Source organism: Octopus bimaculoides, chromosome 18, assembly GCF_001194135.2.
Source record: "Octopus bimaculoides isolate UCB-OBI-ISO-001 chromosome 18, ASM119413v2, whole genome shotgun sequence".
NCBI classification, from domain to species: Eukaryota; Metazoa; Mollusca; class Cephalopoda; order Octopoda; family Octopodidae; genus Octopus; species Octopus bimaculoides.
Window position 1 is genome coordinate 638,820 of NC_068998.1, and position 27,500 is coordinate 666,319.

Consider the following 27,500-nt stretch of genomic DNA (forward strand, 5'->3'; position numbering starts at 1 on the left):
TGTTTCTGCAGGTCGTTTGGCCTGCGCGTCCATTGGCCAGCCTGTCAATTGTATCTCTGTGTCCATTGGCCAGCTGGTCAATTGTGTCTGCAGGTCAATTGGTCAGCAGTCAATTATATCTGCGTGTCCATTGGCCAGCTGGTCAATTGTATCTGCAGGTCAATTGGTCAGCAGTCAATTGTATCAACGTGTTCATTGGCCAGTCGGTCAATTGTATCTGCGGTTCCATTGGCCAGCAGGTCAATTGTGTCTGCTTGTCCATTGGCCAGCCGGTTAAGTGTTTCTGCCTGTTCATTGGCCAGTCGTCAATTGTAATTGCGTGTCTATTGGCCAGCCGTCAATTGTATCTGCGTGTCCATTGGCCAGCCGTCAATGGTATTTGCAGGCCCATTGGCTAACTGGTAAAATATTTCTGCTGGTCCATTGGCCAGCTGGTCAATTGTAGCTGCAGTTCTATTGACCCCACAGTTCAACTGTATCTGCTTGTCCAATGACCAGCAGGTGAATTGTATCTGCGACTCCGTTGGTCAGCTGGTCAATTGTATCCGCAGGTTAATTGACCATCTGGTCAGTATTATCTGCTGGTCCCTTTTTCAGTGGTCAATTGTATCTGCTGTTCCATTCGTCAGCTGGTCAATCTTATGTGCTGGTCCATTGGCTAGCAGGTCTATTGTATCTGCTGGTCCATTAGCTCGCTGGTCAATTGTATCTGCAGGTTTATTGGTTAACTGGTCAAGTGTATCGGCTGGCCCATTGGTCAGCTGGTCATTTATATGTGCTGGTGCATTGGTTAGCAGTCAATTGTCTCTGCTGGTTCATTTTCAGCTGGTCCATTAGCTAGCTGGGAAATTGTATCTGCTGGTCCATTGGTTTGTTGTCAGTTGCTTCTGCTGGTCACTTGTATCTTCTGGTCCATTGGTCTGTGGTCAATTGCTTCTGCTGGTCCATTGGTTAGTGATCAATTGTATCCGCTGCTCCATTGGTTAGCTGGTCCATTGGTTAGCTGCTCAAGTGTATCTGCTGGTCCATTGGTCTGTGGTCAATTGCTTCTGCCTGACCATCGGTCTGTGGTCAATTGTATCTGCTGCTCCATTGGTTAGCTGTTCAAGTGTATCTGCTGGTCCATTTGGTCTGTGGTCAATTGCTTCTGCTGGTCCATTGGTTAGTGGTCAATTGTATCTGCTGCTCCATTGGTTAGCTGGTCAAGTGTATCTGCTGGTCTGTGGTCAATTGCTTCTACCGGACCATTGGTCTGTGGTCAATTGTGTCTGCTGCTGCTGCATTGGTTAGTGGTCAATTGTATCTGCCAGTCCATTTTATCTGCCATTCCATTGGTTAGCTGGTCAATTGTATCTGCTGGTCCATTGGTTAGCTGGTCAATTGTATTTGCCGGTCCATCAGTTCGCTGGTCAATTGTATCTGCTGGTTCATTGGTTATTGGTCAATTGTATCTGCTGGTGCATTTGTTAGCTGGTCAGTTGTATCTGCCGGTCCATTGGTTAGCTGGTCAAGGTAGTATGTGACCCGTTTCATTCATCTCCCCACCACCACCCGTCATAGTAACTATTACAATATCACAACCCTGCCTTTATAAACCACAATATTCCAACCTTGTCATTGTTTTGTTTTGTTGGTTGTTTCAAATGACTGTTAGATGGAGCAATAATGTGAGAAAGCCTAAGAAACTACATCAAATATACGGATCACACACACACAATCAAATGCATACATTAAAAATACACACACACACATCTATGCATAATGGAAACACATCCACCGATACATACAAATACAAAATCATATATATACACACGCACACACAAGCATACATACCGTTAACTACATTAACATATATGGAAACACACACACATACATACATACTGACTCCACATTATGTGACCCATGCAGCCATTGAAAACAAACATTAAAATCTCTATAATGTTAATAGACATAAAAAGTTGTGTAAAATTACATTTTTAATCACAACAAATTTATTGATCTTTTCCAGAAACTATTTTGAATATTATTTCAGTGTTGTTGATTTGGTGTTATGTCATTTATAGTGAACATATTATCATCATCATTAGCTAATGTCTGACTGTGGTAACTTTTTGAACAAGTTAACCAATGACCCCTGGCCTTTGTAAATCCTTTAATATCAGTGAAGATTGATGTGAATATTTTTGACTTGATATGGGTACCTGAGGCACAAGGAGTTCCAGTGGGATACAGTTATGGGGAGAAGAATTCAAGGAAACATTTTTAGGATTGTGGAGCAAGAGACAATAATGGTGGAGAAAAAGAGGCAGATGGGAAAGGTTAGTCTATGGCCAGGTGGGGTCACAGTCGTATCAAGGATAAGACTACTCAGAATGAACAGACCCTTTTATTACACCCAACTAGATGAAGCTATCTTCTGAGGGAAAACTACCCCAAAGCACTTAACATCAAATTAACTTCCTGGTGGTAGATACACCTATACACTCTGTAAGGAAATATCATAATTAGTCGAATTTTCAGAAGCTCTGACATAAGTCTATAAAGTGAGTCAACTCTTGGTACATGATATAAAGAGAATAGGTGAGATGTTCATAGCAAGTCTAGCACCACACAATATACTATTTTGAAACCTGTATTCCACAAGCCTTATGTGTATATATGTATATATATATATATACCACAAAATATTTTGTCCAAGGTTCTACTGATTCATTAGTCTCTTACACCTCTGTTAATACAGCACTCCTATTAACCACTGACCACACTTCAGCTAACCTTTAATCCTTCATCATTTCTATCATATACAACACCAAAATTAACCATTGCTTATTTCTTCTTATTTTTCAGGTGAGTTCAAATTAATCTGTTGAAGATATTCACGGTAGGAGTCTTATTGTTGTTATTAACACCATCACTTAAACTATTATTTACCATTATACCATTATATTACAAATCCCACCACCTCATCCCCTGGGATAGGTTACTAGCCTGTTGTTGTTACTTTTCCCTACTGCAAGCCAATGAAACCTTTGTTTATTCCAAAGTGCTCCTACAGAACTTGATGGACTTAGTCAACCACTGTCTTAACCTTGGACACACCACATACAGTACCAGTGACAAGGAATACACTGATCATCTCTTGGTTGCTAGCTTGCTACCCTGGGCTCCCTCTGATATTTGCCAGGTGAGCCTGTAAGTGACAGGTACACACTGACCGTTTCTCTTCGTCTTCCGTAAAATGAAGAAACAGGTTTTCAGTTTTCAGTTCCAGACGTAAACTGAGAGACGTAACCACGGGCTACTGGGACCATTGTTAACGTTGGAAATACCCAACTCTCCATGTAATAAGGAGATTTCCGACTACCCCAGGAATGTAGAAGTAGCTGATAGGGTAACAACACCTTTGAGAAAAGTCTAAAAGTTTGCTCCCTTCTATAACCTTCCCGACATTCAACTATTTCACTTTCTCTAAATAATAATTACAAAGAGACATGTTTGTTTATTGAGATGGCAGAGGTGAAGTGTGTGTGTGTGTGTGTTTTGTCTTTTATCAAATACAGTTTCTTGAGGCAGTTTAAACATTCAATACATCTGCCATAATTCAATTATTCTCAACTTTCAGTTATATTCTAGTTTCCCTACCTTTTTTCCTTTAAATGTCTTCAGTTGCTATAAATTCCAAGAAGTCAGTGTGAAATAAATAAGGAAACAACTTTGATTCTCTTGTGTAAAATGGGTTTCTTTGATAAAGATAACTAAAAAACAAATGTATACATTACAAATCAAGATCAAGTAAAATGCATTGCTACACCTGACACACACACAAACACATACAAACCTTGTCTTGGAATATTTGATGGTATTGTTGTCAATAAAAATGGTATATAAATGTTAGTTTGACATGAAATAGAATCAATAAATGTTATTTTTATTCTCAATGTGTTGAACAGATAACATTTTATATTTCATTTCCTCCTCCTCCCCCAGTTTCAGGGTGGTGGTGGTGGTGGTGGTTGCAGAGGTTGGGGTATTCACTAGTTAAGATGTTAGAATGGTTTTTTCAAAGTCCAGCAAGTGACTTGTTCTGAGACTGGGTGTTGAAACCAAAGTAATTACATCATAGAAGTAGAATTATTTTAACCATTTCAAAGGCAGTGAAATTGTTGTGGCAAACAGGTCATTAATGGAATGCAATGAATATTTGGACGGCTCAAGAAATAAAGGAAACATGAGGAGAACAAGCTTTGTAGTTCGTTTGGCTATTTGCAGTCTGATTTCAAATGCTACCATAGACAATGTTTGTAGGATCCACAGAGTACCAGCATCACATCTTGAATGTTCCACTGGCCAAGAGGGTTTCTCTGTGCATGACTACTTGGGTACCAAAAACTATTATTGAATACATTGTACATGTTACCAAGTCAATTTTGGTTGCAATGACAGCTGTAGTAGTTAGAAGGGAGGTAGTTTAACTGCTCTTTCTGAAAGGTCAAATGTTCAGTTGTGGTGGTGGCTGCAGCAGAGAGAGGCTTAGAATACAACAGATAACCTTCCTCTGGATTTACTACTGGGAGGTCATTTTCTGGTTGTCTGCCCCAACAGATCTCTCTGAATATTTCACAACACATCACCCTAAACTAATGATAGTATCTACAGCAGTTTTAGATTTTTACGTATTTTGTTTTTATTTCAAATTGTTTTTATTATTACTGATTATTAACATTGATTTCCAACTTCCTGTTAGCCGTCTGATCAAATTAGCTTTTTGCCAACTCTAGAAATGTTCTAGTTGAAGAATTCCTTGAAGTTTAGACCGTTGCAGACACAAATATCTACACATGAAAACACACAGTTCTCACACATGCACACATTATGTATATAGTTGGAAATGATTCTTTTCATAAGCATAAAATAACAAACGTTGACCAAACAAAGAACTCAATACATGTGTAGAATCTAATATTTACTAGATAAGCCTTGACCAGCAAAACTTCAAAGCAACTGTCAATAAAATTTTATACATATACATATAATTTTCTGTCGATGGCTACACAGTTGCCATAGACTAAACAATCAACCATTGCAAATAGTAAACAATAAACAAACAAAATAACAAAAGAAATACAATACCTACAGCCATTTTAGCATATTTCTACTACTATAATTACATCTACTAAACAACAACAATACCAATACATATTTCTACTACATTAACAAACAACATCAACGTTTTTCTTAGTTACAACAACAACACCAACTAAATAAACACTAAAATGACCAATAGCTATTAGGTAATTGATGTTGCTTGATGTGGCCATGATAGATATGATTTCAAAAGAGGAGAATATTTTGTTATTTATCCAATCCAGTTACCAGGTGAAGTGAGAGTGAAGTAATTCTATGGCAATGTCTTACATCAAAACCAACATACCATTGTTGTATATTATTGACAGTGAGATGATTTTGCAGTAACAGCCATTCTAGCTTTTTTACTCACCCCTTTCACAAAGAGAAAAAGTTTCCACAACCAATTTTTTCCAAGTTCTAATCAATTCTGTGTTAGTGTAACATTTTTTACAATTGGAACTCCTACTGTGTACTCTCACTGTCACTCTCAAATGTTTCTTTTCCCTGTAATAGAAATGGGTTTGAGCAACTTAAGGGTTCGCTAAGGTTGGGGAAAAGGGGAAGAGATAGAGGTCAAATTGCCTGAAGCAAACCCTTACCTCATGAGCTGAAAAGTCAGGGAATGTTAACTTGCTTGCAACCATTACCATTCCTCACATTGCTTACTATTACAACCACCAGCAAACTCTTCTTGCTTGCATGCCTCCTCCCACAACCCAATGTTGGAACTGGTTTATTGTTTGGTCAACTAAATCCATAACAAAATTATGTGTTACGCAGGGGTACACCACAATGCCTGCCCTAGTTATTTGTGTTAATCAGAGTGTACCCCAACATCTCTACACCCAACACCTAACCTCTCTGACCAGTATATCTTGTAATATTTTTTTGGCAATGTCCTTTCTTCGTCTTCTTCTTACTTAGTGTTCCTTGTATCAAATCTTGTTGTTGTCATTGTTGTTGTTATTTCTGTAGTATCCCTTCCTTTCCTCTGATTGGTGAATGTTGGAGGAAATGCCAGGTTTGGTAAATTAACAAGCATGTACTATAGAAGGCATAGAAAATGGTTAATGAAATAGCAAAATATTGGATGTCCTTAATAAGAAGTCATAATATCAGAGATATTGTGTTGTTGTTGCTGTTGTGTCCGACATAAAGCACTGTTGTTGTTGCTGTTAGATGTGGTAAGTTCTTCAACAGAACTCTACATCTCTAGTGAACATAGTACCAGCACAGTAAAGTGGGTTGATCTGTGAGTTAGGACACAACACATATTGTTCCCTGACCATCCCAGCCCCTCTGAAGGCTGAAACATTGACTGAGAAAGATTTGGTAATGACAAGCTAAGCAAGAACCTTATCTTAGTCTCTCTCAAGAATATTTGGTAGAAATAATTGGCATTCATAATCTCATATCTTTGATGTATAGTCAAGAGGTATCTTTCTGTCTGTCTGTTTTCATGTTCAGGTACAAAAAACCCCCATTTTAGTATTCTTATGCAAGAATGTTCTTGACAGCGGTTGCAAAGTTTTGGTCAGCAAAGCCATTGTTGGGCTGCAGTCCAATGATAGCTAAGCTGGTCTGTCTCACTAGCTGGGTATCTACACACGCACATGTGCAGGATATTCTAGGCAGTGATGTTCCATAGTGTTTTATCAGATGTGTAATACATTATCCAGTGTGACTTTCCTTTCCTTAAAAAGTATTGTGTGATCTGAGGGAAATTCAGTTGCTGTTTCTAGCAAGTCAACCCTGTAGAGATACCTTCTTTGACTTTTATAGATTTGTTCTGTTGCAATTGTTAACACTTACATGTTACTACTTTGGTGCTTTGTTTTTTTAAGTATTCTATCAGGTCACCCCTTAAATCAGCAATTCTTATCTCTAAAAATCTCCGATATTTCCCTGTCTGATAAAAATCGTTTTTCTAAACATCGTCCTTTCAGTGGCACAACAAATTCTATGAAGCGCTGCACAGTGTATTCATCTCAAAACTATTTCTGTTCATCATATTTGGAAACAATAAAATAAATGGAAAAAATTGCAAATACAATTCATCCAGAAAACTAATTAATTAGAATAATTAAGCTATCCAATTAAAATATTACCTGTTCTTGACTTATTTTCGTGATACTGATGTAAAAAAAAATTTATGAGTCAGAAACGAAAAGATTTGAAATTTGGCAAAAAGAAAAAAAAAATTGATAATGGGAATTTTTGAAATAGTTGTCAATATTTTGATCAAAATTTTTTGAAACATTATTATTATTATTGTTATTATTTTGTACAAGTTCCAATTGAGTTCCGTGCTTTTTATCTGAATTGCTGAAGAAACATCTTAATTAGTTGATGGGTTGATTCAGATCCACCGTCACCACTGTACCCCTCACTACACTGCCACTGTACCATCACCACTGCTGCCACTACCATTCAAATTGTCTATAAATGTTTTTTTTTCTTTCCCTATTCTGGTTTTTGTTGAAGAGATTCTTTACCTCATCTTTAATTAGACTCCCAACCCCAACCTCTCTCTAAGTATTATACACAATCTGACGACAGTTTTTGTATATTGTGTTATTGTTATTGTGTAGCAATGATGTTAGCATTGTCATTACAATCATCATCATTATTGTCTTTTTATTAGCAGCTTTTCCTATCTCAATGCTGAACAGAGAGCAATTATTGTATGTTAGTCCTATAGTAACATCTCCACAGTGTAAACAGTTCTCTTTATTTCGGCAATAATTATTAATAAAGCAGGGAATTAGCAGAATTGTTAAAGCATTGGATAAAGGGATTTGCAGTATTTCTTCCAGCTTCACATTCTGAGTTCAAATACTGCTGAGGTCAATTTTGCCTTTCGTCCTTTTAGGTTTGATGAAATGAGAACCAGCCAAGTATTAGGTTTGATATAAATGGCTACCCCGCCCCCCCCCGACTTTAAAATTGCTGGACTTGTACCAAAATTTGAAACCATTTTTTGTTGTTTTTATTATTATACATTACAATTGGCGAACAACTGTCAGTTACAAGTTTCCCAATAACCAGCTTCATGTGAAAATGACAAGGGAGTGCCTACAACTTGATACAGAACAAATATTTCAAGGACTCTGTAAAGCATACATTGGGTGAGAGGGGGGGGGGGCTCATGCTCATTTTTACATTCTCAGCCAATATACATTGCTGACACACACACACACACACACACACACACACACACACCATGAATAAACTTTGTTTCTGTCTCCTAAATTCTACTCACAAAGATTTCGCCAACTTGAGCCTTCTATAGAAGGCACCTACCCAAGGCGGCACAGTGGGATTGAACCAGGGATCATGTGGTTCCAAAGTAAACTCCTTAACCATACAGCTCTGCTTCTGTTCTGAGCAGATCAAATTGCCATGTAGATGCCTCCTTGTTGATTCCCTAATTTCTAATGTGAGAACCTTATTTCTTGGATTGATGCCGGCCCCTTATTTATAAGTAACAAACAGTCCCAGAATACAGTAGTAACACCATGAAGGACTTCTAAAACCATTCTTGAAATATCACTTGATTTCAAGATGTTTTGTTGGTCATCTTTGGCATTTTTATTCTGTCAACCCCTGATTAATTGTTCTGCCTCTATTTTAACAATCCAGACATTAGTTTCACTTTGGTTTAACAATCCACTCTTTATTCACTGTTTAAGCAAATCCATTCTTTCCAGAATCTCTTCAGATTAATAATATTTCAGTCTTAAAAGACCCTTCCTCCATTTTGACAATCCATTCTTTATAGAATCAATGTTTTAATACTGAAATTCCAGACATTATTCTGACACATGTCATCGACTTTAACAATTCTGTTATTATTTTCTTCATTTTCTCACCTTGCTGAACATACTTCACAACATCTTGAAATTCTCTTTTAATTTCAATTTTATTTATTTCAATTTTATTATTTACTTTATTCACTTTGTATTTTTTTGAAAAGATTTTCATCGTTTTGTTTTTAATTTCTATATTTTGTTTTGCTTGAGAGAAGAAATTTTCCTGTTAAAAACCTTGAAATGACAGATAAAACAGAATTTTATTTGTTTCATGTTAATATTACATCATATGTACATGTCAGAGCAGATTGGAGTTTTAAAGATATTGCAGTGTTAAAAGTCACAAAAAATAAATTAAATAACACCATTGAGACTGTTGGCTGCATGAATGTGTCATCATCATCATCATCATTAGAAAACCATTTTTATTAAAATATTTATCAACAACACATCAAACATAGTATAATGTCGTATTAAGTGAGATTTGCCTGTGATTTGATTTCAAATCCTACCAAAACTAACTTTGTCAGTCTTTCATTTGGTGGTAAAATGAACAACAGCCCAGCTCTCAACTTACTGGTGTTTATACATTGGTTTGCATCATTCAGGAATTAAATAAGTACCAGACGTGTACTGGGGTGGATTTAATTGGCTGAAGCCGCCCTTACCACTATATCTGGTTATATGTCAATGTTGGAAGTCATGATAATAATACTTTACAAGTCACAAGGGCAACAGAAATCTTTTTAGGAAATAAAAAGACAAAGGACAGAGGGGGGGTATGTAGAAACATGCGAACAATACAAAAAATAACAAGAAAATTTTAACCACAAAATTCCCCAGAAACAGGGAATTTCCACAATAAAAGGAAAGGATTTCTCTAACCAAGACACTCCTAGATCTACTACAGCTTAGATACTCCTATGACTTGTCTGGTTTTATCCAAGGGACACAACACGATGCTTATAGCAATTCACTATTTAGTCTTGCTATTTCCAGGGTTTAAGTTTTAAGTTGGGAGAAACCTTTTGTTTGCATATGTGAATGCAAATGTGTTGTTTAACGCCTGGTCAGTCCTTACTCAGCAAATCATCAAAGCAATTCCACTAATGACCATTTGTGAAACTAGGACAACATTATAGTTGCACCTTTTGTTATTATTTTTACTGAAAGGCAATTGAGGGAGCTTTCATTTGCTCTTTCTTAGATGTTCTCCAGTTGCAAGAGGGAGGCTTCTGTTCGCTTAAAATGTAAGTTTTTCATGTGTGGTTGTTATATATTAAAGAGAAACCAAAGAGTCTCTGCAACACACACACACACACTCAGAAGCCTGGTAGGTTGTTAAAACCAGGTTAATAGCAAGAGTAATTAGTCGTAAGGTGACTTATAAAGGTTGGACTTTGTTATTATCCTGAAATATGAGGTAATCAAACAATAAAATTGTTTGGCAGCTGCAATCAATAACTATTGAACATCAGATTTGGATATGTGGTTTAGACGAACTGGCTTAATTGCTAATATACACAATCATTTCAATGAAAACCTGATATATCAGAATATATCAGGTATCTTGTTTAATGATGTTTTCATTTCATTTCAGTTGTTTAAACAGGAAATAGCTACACCTTCTTCTACGGACATTGTCACAGTTTAGGTTTAGCTTTTCATTGAGGTTTTAGCTCCATTTCACACAGTCAGCAATAGATATCGAAATTGTAGATATTCATCGGCAGAATTTGTAGTTGGTAAGATGATACAGTTTTAGACTGCTAAATCAACTGTCAGTGGTTCATCTCCCAGCAGAGTGATTGCATTCATGTTTACAAAGACACAGCTGAGTTTGAAGCACCTCTGCCTCTCAAAATATTGTGAACAATCCATTGTCTTGTTGCCGTAAGCTTGCTGAAGCATGCTCAATGTCTCCATAGAAGACTTCCCAAGATCAGTGCAAAATTTCGTGTTAGCTCTTTGTTCTTGTCCATGACAAAATCGCAAACTACAGCAGACACACGTGATCACAAAAGTACAACTTTCACAACTTGCAAAGTAAACACAACAATGTCACTCAGCACACTGCTTCATGGAGGTCACCGCGCATGCAACAGAGCTGCCATCTGTTGGCACATTATAGAAACTAGTCTTGGAACTTTTTGATACCACCATGTGCATATGTTTTATCTTGTGACAACCCCAGTGTGTTCCAGAAATAAAAGAGAGAAAGAAAGTCCTGTTCTAATGTTCATGGTATTAGAATGACTGAATGAGAGAAGAGCTTAACTGGTATTATTCCATCTGGCTTCTATAAAATGGTGGAGTTTTGCTTGGGGGCGATTTCACTCTTCCAATCTGGAGCAGGTCAAGTAGCTTCTTAAAACTATCAATGTTGACTGATGTTGCGTTCGTTAACCTTTGCGTCTATCACTAGCTTAATATTATTTTTGTTGTTAGTTCAATCATTTAATTGGATAAGATAATTTTCAGTTCACTAACTCTTAATGATACATATATACACATACATACCAGCGGGTGTGCATGTGTACATACATACGTGTGTATATGTGTGTGTGTGTGTGTGTGTGTGTGTGTACATAGCCACACAGTATTTATTGATTTGATAAGCTTTTCAGTCAGCTAATTAAAAATACAGGAAGACTACTCTTGACTTACAATCTGAGGAGGGTGGGTGAGTTGTACACCCCACCTCTTGCTGTGATTATAGTATGAGGCTGCTGGTGGTGGGGATTTATACCCATCTCTTCTCTCATTATGATTACATCAGGATTATATGTCTGTTTCCTTCTAAGAGTCTGCTTTTAGAAACTAAACCAAATTTGAGCATTTTCTGTTACGTTCATATATTTTTATATATTTATCATGTATTTGGTACATATATTTTATATATATCCTGTTCTATATATTTTTATATATATATCATGTTCTACATATTTATATATATATATATATATATATCATGTTCTACATATTTATATATATATATTTATATATATCATGTTCTACATATTTATATATATATATATATATCATGTTCATGTATATATTTTTTATACATTATTATGCTATTTAATCTCCATTATCAAAACGTATTTATAAACACTAATTCCCAATCATAATTTACAATATCCGATTAGATATTTTTTTGGTCCACTTTTATGAGTTGTTTTTTGTATTGTTTTCATAGACTTTAGTTTACAATCAGTTATTTTAAAATAATTAATATATGAGAGAAATGTGTGTTGCACTGATGGGGATAAAGGTGTTCCAGCCATCACCATCCTGTCATTTTCTCAGGTATTGTGTATCTAGGACTACAACACACAATGTCTCTCCTTTTTCAAAATAGTTGGGTACTCTGATTAGGGGTTAATTATTTCTTGCAGGTCAGGTAACCATGCAGCAGTTTCTATTGGTAGTGATGATGATGATGATATTGATGATGATGGAGATGGCAATAATGTTGAAGAGATTCAATTTTATTTCTTTTGTTTAGATTTGTATTAAATAGTGCTGTGTTCTTTACAACACTTGAATGAAACAACAGCAACAACAAAGAGAACTAATATCTGCTTCGATCTTAAAGAACATGTTTTGGTGATGACAGTTTTGATCTCACTGCACTCATCAAATTCCTCCATCTTCTGCCTCATTCTCTCTGATGGTGGCAGCAGTGGAGGTGGTGACAACAACAGTGATGTTGTTGGTAGTGGTGGTGATGATGATGAATACCGAATTAAAAAGATTTATATGCACTCATTCCAAAATGGATAACTTATTTGCTGTGATTTAGACCCAAATCAAGCACCATCTCCCATTATAAGTGCATTAATTATTAACTGAGATAAAATGTTAAGTTTCAAGCTGTTGTTAATGAGTGAATATTATGGAGTATCAAGTTAAAATCATGCTGAATATCTTGGAGTACCATGGTACTTCAAGATATTCTTCAGAACTTGAACCAAATTGAAGCTGCTGCTAATCATGTTCAGAGAATCATCCACTACCATCTTATACTTTCAGGGTTTTGGGTTTTATTTTCTAAAGAAACAAACTAGTTAATTCTTGTCTACCAAAGTAAGTTATCAATAAAAATGTGTCTAGAATATTTCCTCCACGTTCAAATAGTTACAAAATATACATAAAAATAATTATTACAAAAATCTTGGGTTTATCAGAAATATTTCCTCATTGTTAAACCTAATTTCAAAATGGATTTTTTTTTTTTTCTTGTTTCAAAATTTTAAAAATCTACTCAATAATTAATACTTATTGAATATTCATTGGATTTGTCAAAAATTGTAATTTAATACATTATGAACATTTTTAATTAAAAATTGGTAATTAATTCAATCTCAAACTTGATAATATCACATCTATTTACTCTCTTCATGTGATTATTATTGATTTCTGGTGAGGAGCATATTGCTGTAGGTGTAGAGTTTGTAAAGACTGGTTCTATTCCCAGATAAGGCAGCAAGAGGGTGATGACACACTGTACAAGAAAATTACTAACAGTGTGTGTTTGGCCGTTAGGGTTGCATAAAACCAAGTGAGGAGAAATGAGATGGAAATATATAACACAGTATACAAAATATGTGAATACATGGATAATGCAGTCTTCCTGATACAGGAGAGCTTCCAGTCAATCAAGGAGTCCTATAGATCACCTTGATAGCACTAGCAGAGTAGAATATATTTAGAAATTATCTACTCTAATCCCTGGCCTGAAAATCCTCCAGAAGAGACCAACCATAATAATAATAATAATAATAATAATAATACTAGTTTCTAAAGAAGGTACAAGTTCAAAATTTGGTGAAGGGGAGTAGTTGATTAAATTAACCCCAGTACTTGACTGGTACTTTATAGATCCAAGAAGGATGAGAGACAAAGTTGACCTCCGTGGAAATTGATCTCACAATATAAAGAATTGGAACAAATGCCGTAAAGCATTTTATCCGATGCTTTAATGATTTTACCAGTTTTTGCAAATGACAGAGCAGAACAGCAAATCAATTTAAAACGCTTGATTTATATTCTGGTATCCCACAATTCCAAGTTCAACTTCCAGCAGAGTTGGGCTTCAGTTTATGTCCTGGTTCTGTCTTAGACTGTAGAGTGTGTGTGTGAGAGAGAGAGAGAGAGAGAGAGAGAGAGAAAGAGAGAGAAAGAAATAAACACAGTAATATCCAGCGCTCAAATCACTAAATCAATTAAACTATATAATCCAGTAATTAGTGAATTGATATCAGTAATCAAATTATGTCCATCTACTGACACAAAATGTCATCTTTGTATCCTAGAAATGAAATATATTTAAATTGAAGATTAATGGAACAGAAAGTAATGAAGCAACAGGTAAAGGATGACTTGATTGATTGATGTACAACTGATGAATGAGTGGTGGGCATGATAGGGAGTGGTTGTGTGTATGTGTGTGTAGAAGCAAGTGGTTATAATAGGGTGTGACTGTGTGTGCATGGGAAATTGGCTGCATATGTGTGTCTGGGATTTATACATTGTTTATAAAGATGAAATTGATAGTCTGAGCTAGTCACAGCTTATTACTAATTAATTAAGCATGGATTCAGTTAATTACCAAATCAAGTCTCCAGTAATTAACTCAAACCATTTATCATTAATGTCATAAACTTCAATTTAATCAGGAAACTTAAAATTCAATCAAAGTTGAAAAAAATTGTCAAATATTCCTTATTGTCTTAATAACATAAAAGACAGTGAAATGTGAGAGGAGATGGAATAACTTGCAGTGATTGTTGCAAGTCTCTGCACTCCAAGTTCAAATCTCACTGAAGTCAACTTTGCCTTTCATCCTATCACCAGATTCCTTGTCCTAGCAAGAAATGGGACCCTCAAGATCCAACTAAATAGGGATAGGCTTCTAATGATAGACAGGAGGAGGCGGTGGCATGTAGTAATGCAAAATGAGACTAAGCGGTCTTACACCAAAGAAATTATCTCAAGATATTCTATAAGATACTGTGGTTGGTATGGTACTTTAGCGACTTCATTTACTGAGACAACTTTAATATAGATATAGTAATAATATTGATGGTTATGTGAAGGTAGGTGGCCCAGTGGTTGGGATGTTAAGCTCATAGTCATAAGGTTCTGGGTTCAATTCCAGGATTGAGTGGCACATTGTGTCGTTGAGCAATGTATTTGATACTGAGTTGTTCCAATTTACTTAGAAGGAATCAATATATATAAGATGACTCATCATTTGAGGCAAGTTTAAGAATCAACGTGTGTGTGTGTGTGTGTGTACATATATGTTCATCTGAGGCAACCTTAATAATCAGTAATTATATCGAGATCCTTCATTTGATTGAATTCTAGTTTCGCTAAAGAAATTTTGATGAAAGAATTTTAGGCATCATTTTTTTTTTTTTTTTTTCGTTGGAACCAAACTAAAGTTTGTTCATTTATTCATGTTTGTAAAATGAAAAACAAGTTTGAAAGATAGCCGCTTTATTAAATTTACAATTAATAGCATTAAATTCACAAGTTCAAAGTTTAACTCAAAATAGACTGTAAGACTCCCTCACTGGAAATGTTTGTTTTAATTTTTCTTTTCCTTATCCTAACCGTATTTCTGGTGATAGTTATTTCTTTACACTAACATAAAAGAACTGGATAGGGTTGAATATTTTGCAGATTAACATACAACAAACCTTTTATAGGCTAACATAGATTTTTAGAACCATCTTTTTAATGTGTTGCATTCATTTGCAATATACAACTGGTATCTATCGTTTTGAGCTTAGAAAGATAAAAGATCAAGATTAACTCTTTCAGGATTTGAACTCAGAATATTAACAAACCAACCCAGTAACTAATTCAGCTGACTTCATGCCTATTTGCCATTTTCTCTAAAGAAAACTGTTTATTTGTGAAGATTTCTTCAAACTGTTATTTCTGTAATGATGTTTTATGGGAAAACCAACCCCCTAAAACTACCTCATCAATCATATATAGACAGATTTATTAAGCTAATGGATTTTGCTTTATTTTCTTTGTCAGAATATAGATTATTATCAAACAACTTACGCTATTGTATAAACTGTGTGTACAGAGCTGTTTCTTATTGCTACTGATGTGTCGATATTAGCAGTTTAACATAACATCACTGCCGTTACATAATAGCATTATTGGTTTAGCCATAAGTTTATTTTATTAACTTAATACTTTCCTAAATTTGAATCCATTGTTTGTGTCAGAAACTGACTTCATTTAAATAACTCCAATACAATTAGACTGAAATGAAACCCATTACATGATGCTTGTCCCCTCTTCTTCCTCTTCCCAAATGGATGAAAGGCATCTACAATGATAGTTGGTTGGTGGTATTCAATTGTTGGGTTGTTGAAATCCCTCAAAATTTTTCTTTTACTAGTTTCATTTAAATTACACATGCTTCTACAATCTGTCTAAAGTGTTGCATCCAATTTTTCACAAACTAACCAATTTACTACTACTTTTAAGACAGCAAAGCTGGTTGACTCATGAGCATGCTGGTATTTTGTTTGTCTTTATTTTCTGAATTCAAATATTGTTGAAGTTAGTCTTGCTTTTCATCCTTTCAGGGTTGATAAAATAAGTACCAGTTGATCATTAGGGTCAACATAATTGACTAGCCCCTTCCTAGAAATTTCAGGCCTTGTACCCTTTAGTATAAGGAATTATTTATTTACTTTGTTTAGCCATTAAGGTAATACAAAGCTGCACACTAGACTAAACTATCAAATCCTTTAGGCTGAGTTAATAGGGTTGCATCATTTTTGTTGAGGAGCAGTAGGAAGGGCCAGTGGAAGTACCAGCTAAAGGACTTCATTCATTAAAGGACCAGGGAATAACATTGTTATTTCTTAACTCCACAGAATTGGTTGTATAATTTCAAATTCTACACAATTATCTTTACCATTGTTAGAATCTTGCTAATGAAGATGTTAAATATGGCAGAACATGCTGGTAGTATGTATGTGAGAGCACAGGTGCAGGAGTGGCTGTGTGGTAAGATGTTTACTTCCCAACTACGTGGTTCTGAGTTCAGTCCCACTCCATAGCAATAATATCTTGAGTGTAGTACAGGACTTGGAGTGATTCCAGTACATTCCATCCACCAAGATGTCAATAAGTGAAGATCACATATTCCAGTATCCTTAGAGTGTTGAATTATCAGTTCTGTTTTTTTTTTTTAAATTCTATCTGAGATGGTGGTCAGAATATTGTCAGATTGTTATTGTATGGCACTGACCCAATAATATTGCTGTTGCTGCTGCTACTACTACTACTACTACACCTATTGTTGCTGCAAGTCAGCTCCAATGGTTTATCAATCCTTCAGTGATTTTATTGTTGTCTTGACAACACATTTTTGTACTTTTGATTTTTGGCTGAAGTTATTGACTTCCTCTTACGGAATTAATCTTGTGGGTGTGGGTGGATTGACAAATTCCTAATCTTCCCTAAATATATAAGTCCTTCATTTCAAAAATTTGTCTTCTTACATTCCTAATGCTTCATCTCAATATACAGACAGAATTAAACCAGTATAGCCAACCTGATACACACACACACACACACATCGTGATCCTGTTCATTCATTGTGTACATAATCATGTTTATGGAATAAAGCCACTGTAGCCAGTCTGGTGAATAACAAGGTTCACCAATGTGAGCAATATGCTGGTATCATCCGCCTTTTTTGGAAAATTAATTTTCTTGTTCGAAGGTGATGAAATCATGAATACTCTTATTTACTTTATAATTAATTTCTAATTAACTTCAGATAAATTTCTTCAGTCTCTTTTTATCCTCTCTTATCTAGGGTTTATTACAAGCCCATGATGTTGTTGCTCATGAAGTCTATGGTGAAGAAGCTATTCGAGTGACCCCGCCCCCAGAACAACCATACATGAATGGCGATGCTGATGCCGACAGTTCCGATGGGGACATAGACATGGAGAATGTCACCCGGGTTCGACTGGTTCAATTTCAAAAAAATGCAGACGAACCAATGGTAAGTTGTTAAATCAGCTGAAAAGATTTAATTTCGTTTCTACATTTCGGTTTTTGTTTTTAACTGAAAGAATTGTCTTTAAATATAACTATTGCAGTTTTCTTATTAAAGAAAATTATTTTCTTGGAAAATTTTTTAAAAACAATCCACCATAATAATTAAAGTAATCACAGTGGTGGTGGTGAGATGGATTAAAACATCTTTACTCATTAATTAGAAACAAAGGTTCAAAGTCCAACTCCAAACTGGCTGAAGTGGGGGGGGGGATACAGATTCAGAAATCTGATATTTGATGACAAGAGACCAAGCAAATTGAAATATTAACAGATGAGATTAATAGCCAGTGAAATCTTAATTACTGAGATAATTCATCTCAGAAGTTTAGACATGTAATTAACAATTACTGAGCACCTGCTCTCTCGACTAAGGACCATCAACCCTCCAAATTCTTTTACAATAAAACTAAATATATTCTTACATTGCTTCGTACTTTATGTGATTATAAGTGAATAGATTCTTCGTTTTCTTAGAATGGTTCATTTTAGGAAAGGCATCCTTCATAGCTGTAGGGTTTACAAGTTTGCTTTTCAACCATACAGTTTCAGGTTCAGTCCCACTACACAGTACCTTGGATATCTTTACTGTTATAGCTGCTGGTTGATCATTGCCTTGAGAGTAGATTTAGGCTTCCTAGAGTATGAACTTCTACAGAGCTGTAAAAGAAGGCACTTGTCCAAAGTACCCTGAAGTGGCACTCAATCAAAAATCATGTGATTGAAGGATTAACTTGTGTTTATCTGGGTTCTATAAAATATGTTACCAAATTTAATCAACTACATTTCTCACATTAAAGTTGGGACCAAATACCAGAATTGAGTACTACCATTGTTGTTGTTACCATTATTTTTCATATACTACAGTTAAAGATTATTTTCATCATTATTATAATTTCAGGGTATTACCTTAAAAGTAAATGAAGAGGGCCGTTGCTTAGTGGCACGAATCATGCATGGTGGCATGATTCATCGGCAAGGTATGTCATCTTTAATTCCAACATTTTTACATTTGATCCCTCCCTCTCTGCATCTGCCATTAAGAACATCACATATTCTTCACAAGGAATTATTAGATTTATTGCCAGTGTGTATATGTGCATGCAGGTACGTGTACATGTATGCCACATGTGCATGTGTCTATGCATGTGCCTCACATAATATTTCCAAATTCAGAATCACATAAGAGTTGGTTCCATTCTAGACATTGCCCCACCTCATTGTAGAACAGCTCCTCACACATCTGGAGATTACACGTACACACAAACACACACACTGATGTTTCAGGAGTATGAGAAAAGGATGAATCTCTGAAGATATTGATATTAAAACAAAAGGAAACAGTGGACCAACAATTTGTTGTCTCAACATGGTGACAAGAAATGTTTCTGGTTAACTGATTTAATAAACCAAAGCTCATAAGATTGAGTTCTTGTTTCTTGACAGTTGTCAGGATGTTGGTTCAACTTATTCGGGAATACTTATTTGAAAGATAGTTTTGGAATTACCTAATCAACACCCTGCACAAAATATATGGAGAGGAAATTAATTTTTTCCCTAATTTCTTAGACAAACAGAAAATATATGTCAACCTGGCTTTCCTGATGCAAAAGTCACCATCAATAAATAATTAGAGCCAAAATCTCTCTCAGCAAACCATTTTCATCTTAAGAATTTTTCTTTTCTTTTTGCTTGTGTCTTTTATGGTTTCTGTTATTTAGGTGACCTGTTTTGGTATTTCAAATTAAGATTCTTCAGTCTATAATTCAGACTTCAAAGAAATATTTCCTTCCAGTAAGATTGAATTGGCAGAAATGGCAAAAACATTGTTCTTCATATTTCCTGAGTTGGCTGATCAAATCACAGAGATTCGCAATGATTTTCCAAAACGATCAACACTTAGTAATATCCGTCTGTTATTCAAGGCATCTGCTGGGTTTCCTTCCCAATCATATGGCTTCAGAGTCAGTTCTACTGCACAGCTCTTTGGGAAAGTGTCTTTTGCTATAGCCCTGTATTGACCAAAGCCTTGTAAGTGGATTTGGTAGATGGAAACTGAAAGAAGCCCATTGTTGTATGTATGTGTGTATGTAAGTATGAATGTAGATGAGTGTCCCTCGACTTGACATCACACAATATTTGTAAAGAAATGTCATTGCCATAGAAGTAGCATTGTTTGTTTATGATCCTCCATGAAAATGTGTCCAGCCATAGAGAAATATTTCCTTAATTGAAAACAGGTAAAGTTTGGCAACAGAAAGGGGACCCAGCTGTAGAAAATCTACTTCAACAAATTCCATCTAACCAATGCAAGCTGGGAAAAGTGGATGTTAAAATGATGATGATGATGATATTAATTATATTTGGTCTCTTTATTCAAAACTAATTTTGTACTAATTCAATGAAGAGTTATCTCCTCTGTAATTGTCACCACCATAGCCATGAGGTCAAGGTGTTTCTTTTCACTTGCTGGGTGAGGTGGAAGGGGCAGTGCTAAAGGTGCTGGGGTGGGTGGGTGTTCTCTGACTCAAGAGATTGCTGCAAAACTGATGCACAAATATTTTTATATTGTGCAGTGGAGCAGCGCATTGTGCTTCTTTGGTCACCAAAGAATGGGGGAACTGGGTCAGGTAAAGGTTACAGTTGGGGTTAGAAGAAAACATTGGTGAAATAGATTCCTGGAAAATAAGGATTTAAGAAAAGTATATAAACTGTGAAGATAAAACAATAATGGAAGTACAGAGTTCAGTAGAGGAGAAAACAACTGTATCTATTGAGAGATGGGGAGAGAGAGGGAGAGGATTAGTGCCTGATTAGATGTTAAAAATTGGATGAAGGGGTGAAGGTTTGAAGATATTGACTAATTTTGCTGGGATGCAGAGAATGTGCATAAACATGTGTGAATGTTTGTGTTAAATAGGGGATTCACTGTCATCAGAATAAGGATATTGAGTTTGTCATGTCAGCGTGGTGAAAATTGAAGATTATTTAACAAAAACAGAAGACAATAAGGAAAATACATTTTTACCATTTTTGATTCATAGTGGAATGAGGGAAAAAAGCAGGTCTTTAGAAAAGCTTTGTTTTGTTCTAAATGTTGTTCTTCAGAGAAAAGTAAAGGAGGAAGGAAGATACTGTACAACTATGTTTCTATGTATGTGTCTAATAGATAGTGTGTATCAATACGTGTGTAAGTGTGTATAATATTCTCAAATAGCAACTGATTCCAACTTGTTCAACCCTTTCAACTCATGCCAGTATGAAAAGCTGGCATGAGATGATGATATGTGTGTGTGTCTATGGATGTCTGTGAATGTAACGTGTATATATATATGTGTGTGTGTGTGTGTGTGTGTATATGGTTGATAAGTGAACCATTGAAAACTATTTTTTTTCATACTTGAATGGAACAATGATTACTCTAAGATCTTTGGTCATGAAATTCCAGCCCCACTCACTCTCTTTCCTTTCATGCTTAGCTTGAAGATTCCTTCCTTCTGTCTTCCAGGCACACTCCATGTTGGAGATGAAATACGGGAAATCAATGGATTTAGTGTTCGCAATAAAACAGTGGAAATGTTACAAAGGATGTTGGTAAGAGAGTCTTTGACTATTTACTTCAAATGGAACAAATATATTCATTTAGAAATTGTTAATTATACAGTTGTATTTGAGTTGTGTTTAATGAGACTTGTAGCTAAATGTCGATTTGAGACACTGGCACTGTGGACTCTTATGGCACTGTGTGTTCCCTTATGTCAGCAGGGTCCATAAAGAGACTAACTAACCTAAACAGTTTCACTACTGAATCTATCAGTTCTAAATTCAGTTCCACAGTGAGCATGGAAATGGTTGGTCTTTCCTACCCACATATGCACACTAGGCTTAATCTTTGTGAGATTCACAGAAAGAAATCTTTCCCAGCTCAAACCTAATTAATTGTTAGACTCCAAAATTAACCAAAATAGACTTCTTTTTTTTATATATAAAAGACCCGAGTTTAGAAGAATACATTCCCTAATTAAAACTCTCTCAAATCATACAACTCAATAAACTGTTTATCAAGATGCTGTTATTTTCTGTGGTACTATTTCTTCAAATCAGGTTCTCTTTGATAAAGTGGATCTCTCCCAAAAGAAAGTGAATTTACTGTATCTAAATCATATCCCATAATGCAATGGACTTCTGCTCCGCTTGTCTTTTTGATAAAACTGTTATACTCCTCCAGCCATTCTTGGACATCTCCCCACCCTTTTATCTTCCATAACCATTCTCTAAAGTGTCTTCCTCCTTCCTTCTCTAAATACCAATAAACCAGTTAATCAGTTCAATAATCAATAACCATAAATATTTTTTTGACAAAATCAATTTTCTCCCAAATGATAAATGTTTATGGAAACCCTTCATGACTTTAGCTTTCATTGTAGAAAGTCAAGAGCATTATTGGTTGATCTGACAGGGCACCTGGGTGGCGAGTTCCATGGGTCATACCACTCTGTTATATTCAAGGTCATTGATGATGTGTCTCTAGTATGTCCATAAACCACTATGGCCAACACACAAGACTCTCAAATGGCCCAGTCCAGTTAGCTGTAAATAGTTACAAGGTAGACACAACATAGTTCTATCGTGCCTATGCTGCTTGGTGCAGCAAGTCAATCATAGCTTGTAGTGTTGAGTTCAATCCCTGCTGTAGGTAGAGGGAGGATGGGAATGTACTGCACTGAACTACCCCCATATACACTACATGAAATGTTCAGTGTGGTACCCTTGTCAACCAGGAGCTCCAGTCTCACTAGATGAGAGAAGTGTTATATCAACATTAAATCTTGTTGATTTGTGCTGAAATGTTTCTACAGGTTGAAAATCTTTGGTCATTGTGACTTATTTCAATGTGGAAAACCTATCATTCAAATCCTAAGTGATTTTAAATGCTGTGGGTCTCATGAATCGACAGTCTCACATTTGATTGAATTTTTATGAAACATTCCAGAAATTTAGAATTTTAATTGTTAAATGAATTATAGACATTTTGTATAGAAATAATCAACAACTTGCTTTGCTTGAAGCTAACATTAATACATTGACTGGCAGTTACAAATAAGTTAATTTCTTCAATTAGTTAATGGTTCCAATGACTAAAGAATCATTATTGCTTAAATATATTTCTACACCCCACTAACAGCTACTTATACAAAAAACAACAGGTAATTAAAATATTATCATACAGACACTAGCAATTAGAGGTGACTTCAATAATGTACAAATGTGATGAGGAAAATTAAAGTGTGGAGGAGCCTGGATTAAAACCATCGTAAGATATTAGCATTGATTGTTGCTATAGTAAAAACTGAAGAAACGAGGCCCTTTGGCTGTAATAATCACGGTGAGTAGTGCAAAGTACAGAACCAGATAAGAAACAGCAAGATTTTTTTGGTTTTATTTATATGTGAGGTGGTCTTCAGCTCAGTCGCTTGACATCATTTACAGAGAGGTGATATGATGCAATGAAGTTTATTTATTTTCCTATTAAACATTTTTGAGTAATCACCTCTTTGGTAACAGATTTCCAATGTTTCATTTAATGCTTTGTTTTAGTTTTGACAGCAAGAGCGACAAGGGACTGGTTGTGCAATTCAGGAAGAATAAATACCACAAAATATTTATGTATAAATATACCAGTTTACTGGTAATTTTAACTGATATGTTCCTCTTTTGTCTGTACACATACAACACATACACAAGCTGCTATAGTTTCCCTCTACTGTCAGTCACAACACACTGATTAACCTGTGCCTATTGTAGAAGAAGCTTACAGAAGGCTACTCAGAAAAATTGAACCAGGAACCACAAGGTTGTGAAACATGCTTTTTAAACCACACAACCAATGCTTACTCTAGAAGAAGCCTATGTTTATTACATAGGTGTGAAACCATCAACCACCTGGTTTGGGGCTCAAACACCCTCACCTCACAATAGATAGAAGAATCTTTGAAAAAACTGAAAAAAATTAATGACTAGCTTTTATTTCCTTCGTTCTTCTTAATTACATTCCATATTTCCAGTAATTATCTTCAGTTAATAACTTAGATCCATTTTAAAATGAAGAATGAAAAATGTCAATGGTGGAATTCCATTTTTGGGATGTAGGAAAACAAGAGAAATGGATATTTTTTTAATATGAATTTCAAATTAAGGCTCTCAAAAAATCAATATAATGGCACTATTGAACAGAGAATTTATTTTTTGAATCTTCATTTGTTTTTTTCTAAAGTAGGAAGCTATTTGAAAATGAGAAAAATGTTCAAGAATTAGAAACTGAAGTGTGTGTGTGTGTTTTGAGGTCAGCTACTTTTTTCTTCCCATCTAAAATTATTCTTAAAATTTAATGAAGTGATATTGAAGACAGAGAATCAACCATGTTAATACCAACACCACAAATAAAAATGATAGTTTTTGGCATAAAGCTAGTAATTTTAAGGGGAGCGAGAAGTTGAATATATTGACCCCAGTACTTATTTTATTGACCCTGAAAAGTTGAAAGGTGAAGCTGACCTCAATAGAATTTGAACTTGGAATGTAAAGAGGCAGAAGAAATGCTGCTAAGCATTTTGTCCAAAACACGGAGGGTTCAGCCAATTCATCGACATACTGGCTTCAGATTTTGACACAAGGCCAGCAGTTTTAAGGGAGAGGATTAGCCAAATTACATGAATTCCAGTTTTCAACTGGAATTTATTGACTGCAATTTTTGGTAAGTCATCTTATCCGCAGATGATATCTCAATCTTCAATCACATAATATGGCAAATGTAATTGGTCAATTGCTTTACCGAGGTTCTTGTAAACCTAGGATGCTGCTGCTGATTGGCTGAAAGACTTCCACGAGAAGTGAGGAAAGCAAGAAAAGTAGAAAATCTTTTCTCTTCTCTTTTTTAAACATTTATTGACAGCAAAAATCAGTTTTGAAATTCTATCAGGTAAGAATTAAGTTCCAGTGCTTATTGCACAAAACAAAACTGGATGCATAGGAACCGATTCCGGACTCTTAAGTGACCTTCATGTCCATGATTAACACCACCACCACCACCACCACCACTATGATTTGCTCTCTGTTCTCTTAATCAAGTACACCCTCATGGTCTTTAGAGCGCATTAGTGCCAGCGTCTTCTCCATTTCCACTGTCCCCTACACACACACACACAGTCTGCTCCAGACAGACACTCGCTTTGTTCATACTCAATTGCTCAGAAGAACTTTTATAAAAGAACTCATCAAACATCAATATCTGATAGTAATTAATATTAAATAACCTTCATTTTGTTGCTGACTAAACAAATATTTATGCAGTTCTGTGTGTGTGTGTGTGAAAATGGAAATCTATAAATAATAGAAAGTAGACTGAAGTAATTTCGATTTACAACAGCATGAAGTATTCTTGTTGTTGTTAATGCTAACCACTTGAAATACAGTCTCCTTTGTGTGTGTGTGCGCACGCGTGTGGACCCATGTAATATGTGTGTAAATATATATTGAAGAAATTGGGATCAACAAGTAGTACAGATGGATAGTTATTTTTTTAATAACTATCCGATTGTCCTCCATCTTGTTGACTCCAATTTCTTCAATTTTATATTCTCACACAACAAATACCCAAACATAAACATGGAAGTATGTAATAATGCTACCAGATAGAATTGGGTAATTCTGAGGGTGGACGAGCTTTATACTGTACTTTGCCAACTTCCTAATGGAATATACCATAACTATATATATATATATAATAATATAGATTTAATCAAAAGATTAAATGTGGTACTTAAAATGTTTGTGGCACCAGAATTTGGTAGGGAAAAAACCAAAAACAAAATAATCAAAAGATTTTCAGAGAAGCACAAATGTAAAAGAAACACACACAAATTGTTTCAGCTGGGGGATATAGTTAAAGAGACTTGCTCAAGGTGTCACACAGTAGGATTGAACCAAAAACCATGGACTAGTGAAGCAAACTTCTCAATAGGGTCAATCTTTTATATATATTATTTGTTGTTTGCATTATATTTTATCAGAGCTGGGAACTTCAGAAAACATTACTCAGAGTTTTTCATTTCCAATCATCATGAAATTATTGGTTGATGGAACAACACAAAGAATATAATGGAACATTATTTGAATAACAATTTGATAATGGGCTGGAAGATAACAATGCAGCCATTGTACTCAAAATATAAATGAAATAATAAAAGAGAGACACAGAGATTATTCCAGTTAAAGAAGAGAAAGATGTGTGTGTTGAATAAACTAACAATTAATAAAATGAAATAAAAATATGTGTGAAGAATTATTAATCAAAGACAAAGTTTAAAAATGTATGAATGTTAAAAGCAGAAGAAAGATTAAAAGGAATCTGGCAAAAGCTGGGAAGCAGAGAAGAAATTTTGAAAAGTTTAGTTGAAAGTAAAATGTGGTTTTGCAGTCAATTGATTTTGAGGAGATGAAGGTGTAAAAAGTAAATTTATGAAAAAACTTTTGTAGTGAGAAGCACTTAGAATATAAGTCGCAAAGATGGGTATCCAAAGATAATAGGCAAAATGGCAAAGTAAATATTTAAAAGTATGCCTACAAGAAATTCATAGTCCAAACCTTTTATTTAATGCATGAGAATTATCTCAAGATAGATTTAAGTTACAAGGAACATGCTGGTGAAAAGTTGCTTGTTGCAAAATGTTCCATTTTATTTAAAATGCAACTGGAGTGGATTCTGGAAAGAAACAAAGTTAGGGTAACTTTTTGAAAAGTTATTTCTTTGGATGTTTAAAGGAGTTTATATGGCTGTGAAAAACAAGAATTTTAATTTATTCTCAGCCAATCTGCTATTTTAATTATATTCTGCTGGTGTCTGTTCTTTAGTGCAATATCCAGTGATTTACCCCAGTATAATTATCCTATCAAAATCTGCTGTTAGTCAGTCAAATATGTCAGCTCGTCTTTCAAAGACCCATCTTATGTCCCTTTCTTTGTTATCAACACAAGATAGGAAACAAAAAGTTGATGAATGATTTCTGATCAACAGTTAATTAATGATCTGTGAAGTTTCAGCATCAAATAAACTATCATACTCTATTGATTACATTCTTATGTTTTATACACACACACATAAAGGGTAGCTTAAAATCCCTACAGGACAACTTACTGAGTGCCACAGACCAAGTCTGTGGATGGTGCAAAGTCCCTTCCAGACCTAGAGTTATGTGTTGGTGGAATAATATGGTAGACAAAGCCATCAGAGCAAAGAAACAGGCCTGGAAAGCCTGGAAGGGTGGGGATAGCAAGGAACTGTACCAGATAGCCAGAAGAGAGGCTGGGCAACAGATGTATACAGCCAAGAGAGAAGCAGAAAAGAAGAAGTTTGCCAATGTCCAGCAATGTGAGGATCAAAGAACTGAAGTA

At 35.3% G+C, this 27,500-nt stretch overlaps 1 protein-coding gene across 10 annotated transcripts in view; it reads left to right on the forward strand.

Moving 5' to 3' along the window:
- Positions 1-27,500, forward strand: part of LOC106871672 (peripheral plasma membrane protein CASK) — a 516,651-nt gene that overhangs the window by 433,112 nt on the left and 56,039 nt on the right. For all 10 annotated transcript variants that reach the window (XM_052974602.1, XM_052974597.1, XM_052974599.1 and 7 more), the window contains 3 exons: positions 17,806-17,997; positions 18,952-19,030; positions 21,559-21,644. In XM_052974602.1, coding sequence (XP_052830562.1) covers positions 17,806-17,997; positions 18,952-19,030; positions 21,559-21,644 — 357 coding nt within the window. The remainder of the gene's footprint in view (positions 1-17,805; positions 17,998-18,951; positions 19,031-21,558; positions 21,645-27,500) is intronic.